Source organism: Myotis davidii, unplaced genomic scaffold, assembly GCF_000327345.1.
Source record: "Myotis davidii unplaced genomic scaffold, ASM32734v1 scaffold1862, whole genome shotgun sequence".
NCBI classification, from domain to species: Eukaryota; Metazoa; Chordata; class Mammalia; order Chiroptera; family Vespertilionidae; genus Myotis; species Myotis davidii.
Genome location: NW_006293010.1, coordinates 19,322 through 20,568, shown reverse-complemented (window position 1 = coordinate 20,568; position 1,247 = coordinate 19,322). Strand labels below are relative to the sequence as shown.

At 63.0% G+C, this 1,247-nt stretch overlaps 1 gene segment (V, D, J or C); it reads left to right on the top strand.

Moving 5' to 3' along the window:
• The window catches only part of LOC102765983, a gene marked incomplete at its 3' end in the record, with an annotated part of 7,340 nt that extends 6,096 nt beyond the window's left edge, over nt 1-1,244 (top strand). Inside the window, 3 exon segments of the C gene segment in view lie at nt 1-293; nt 561-875; nt 1,210-1,244. The exon segment at nt 1-293 is cut by the window's left edge and continues 24 nt beyond it. Of these exon segments, the coding sequence occupies nt 1-293; nt 561-875; nt 1,210-1,244 (643 nt within the window).
• Between the last annotated feature and the right edge of the window lie 3 nt (nt 1,245-1,247).

The following is a 1,247-nucleotide window of genomic DNA, read 5'->3' as shown; positions in this document are numbered from 1 at the left end:
CCGCGACTCCTTCACCGGCCCCGGCCCCCGCACGTCCACGCTCATCTGCCAGGCCACGGGCTTCAGCCCCAAGAAGATCGCGGTGTCCTGGCTGAAGGAGGGGAAGAAGCTGAACTCCGGCTTCGTCACGGAGAGCCCAGAGGTCGAGCGCAAAGCTCGTCCCGTGACCTACAGGGTCACCAGCACGTTGACCATCACCGAGAGCGACTGGCTCAGCCAGAGCGTGTTCACCTGCCAAGTGGAGCACCAGGAGCTGGTCTACCAGAAGAACGTGTCGTCCATGTGCGGCCCCAGTGAGTGGTCCTGCCCCGAGGGCCCAGGGCGGAGACCCCAACATGCAGGTGTCCACTCGGGTGGGCAGATCCTGCCCCCGGCGAGGCTAGCAGCTCCCCGAGCCTTGGCTTCCCAGAGAGGCCAGGGGCAGGGAGGGGGCCCCACAGCGCCGCTAGGGGTCATTTGTCGGGCAGGACCCGGTGTCCCCTCCGGCAGGACCCCAGGGCCCAGGAGGGGCTCGGCCAAGTCGACGCCTTGGCCTGATTCCACCCTCTCTCCTGTCCCAGGTTCGTCCACCATCCGAGTCTTCACCATCCCCCCAACCTTTGCCAGCATCTTCCTCACCAAGGAGGCCACGCTGTCCTGCCTGGTCACGGACCTGGCCACCTATGACAGCCTGAGCATCACCTGGACCCGCCGGAATGGCGAGGAGTTGAAAACCCACGTCAACATCTCTGAGAGCCACCCCAACGCCACCTTCAGTGCCACAGGAAAGGCCACAGTGTGCGTGGAGGACTGGGAGGGAGGCGAGAAGTTCACCTGCACAGTGTCCCACACGGACCTGCCCTCGCCAGTGAAGCACACCATCTTCAAGACCAAGGGTAGGCCTTCCCTGCCCTTCCCGCCACCCAGACCCTCCCACACACGGCATCCAGAGCCTGGACCCCATGGCAGGCCCGGGAGCAGAGGCACACATGCACATGGACACAGGCCCACACGCACAGACATGCAACATGGACACAGGCCCACATGCATAGACATGCACACATGGACATGGACATATGCACGCATGGACATGGACAGAGAGACACACACACATGGACATATGCACACGGACACACAGATACCTGCACATAGGTACACTAAGACACACAGACACACATGCCCTCTACTTTCTGCCCCTGACCTGAGCTCACCCTGCCCCTCTTCCCACAGGAGACGCCAAGCACATGCCCTCAGTGTACGTGCAGCCG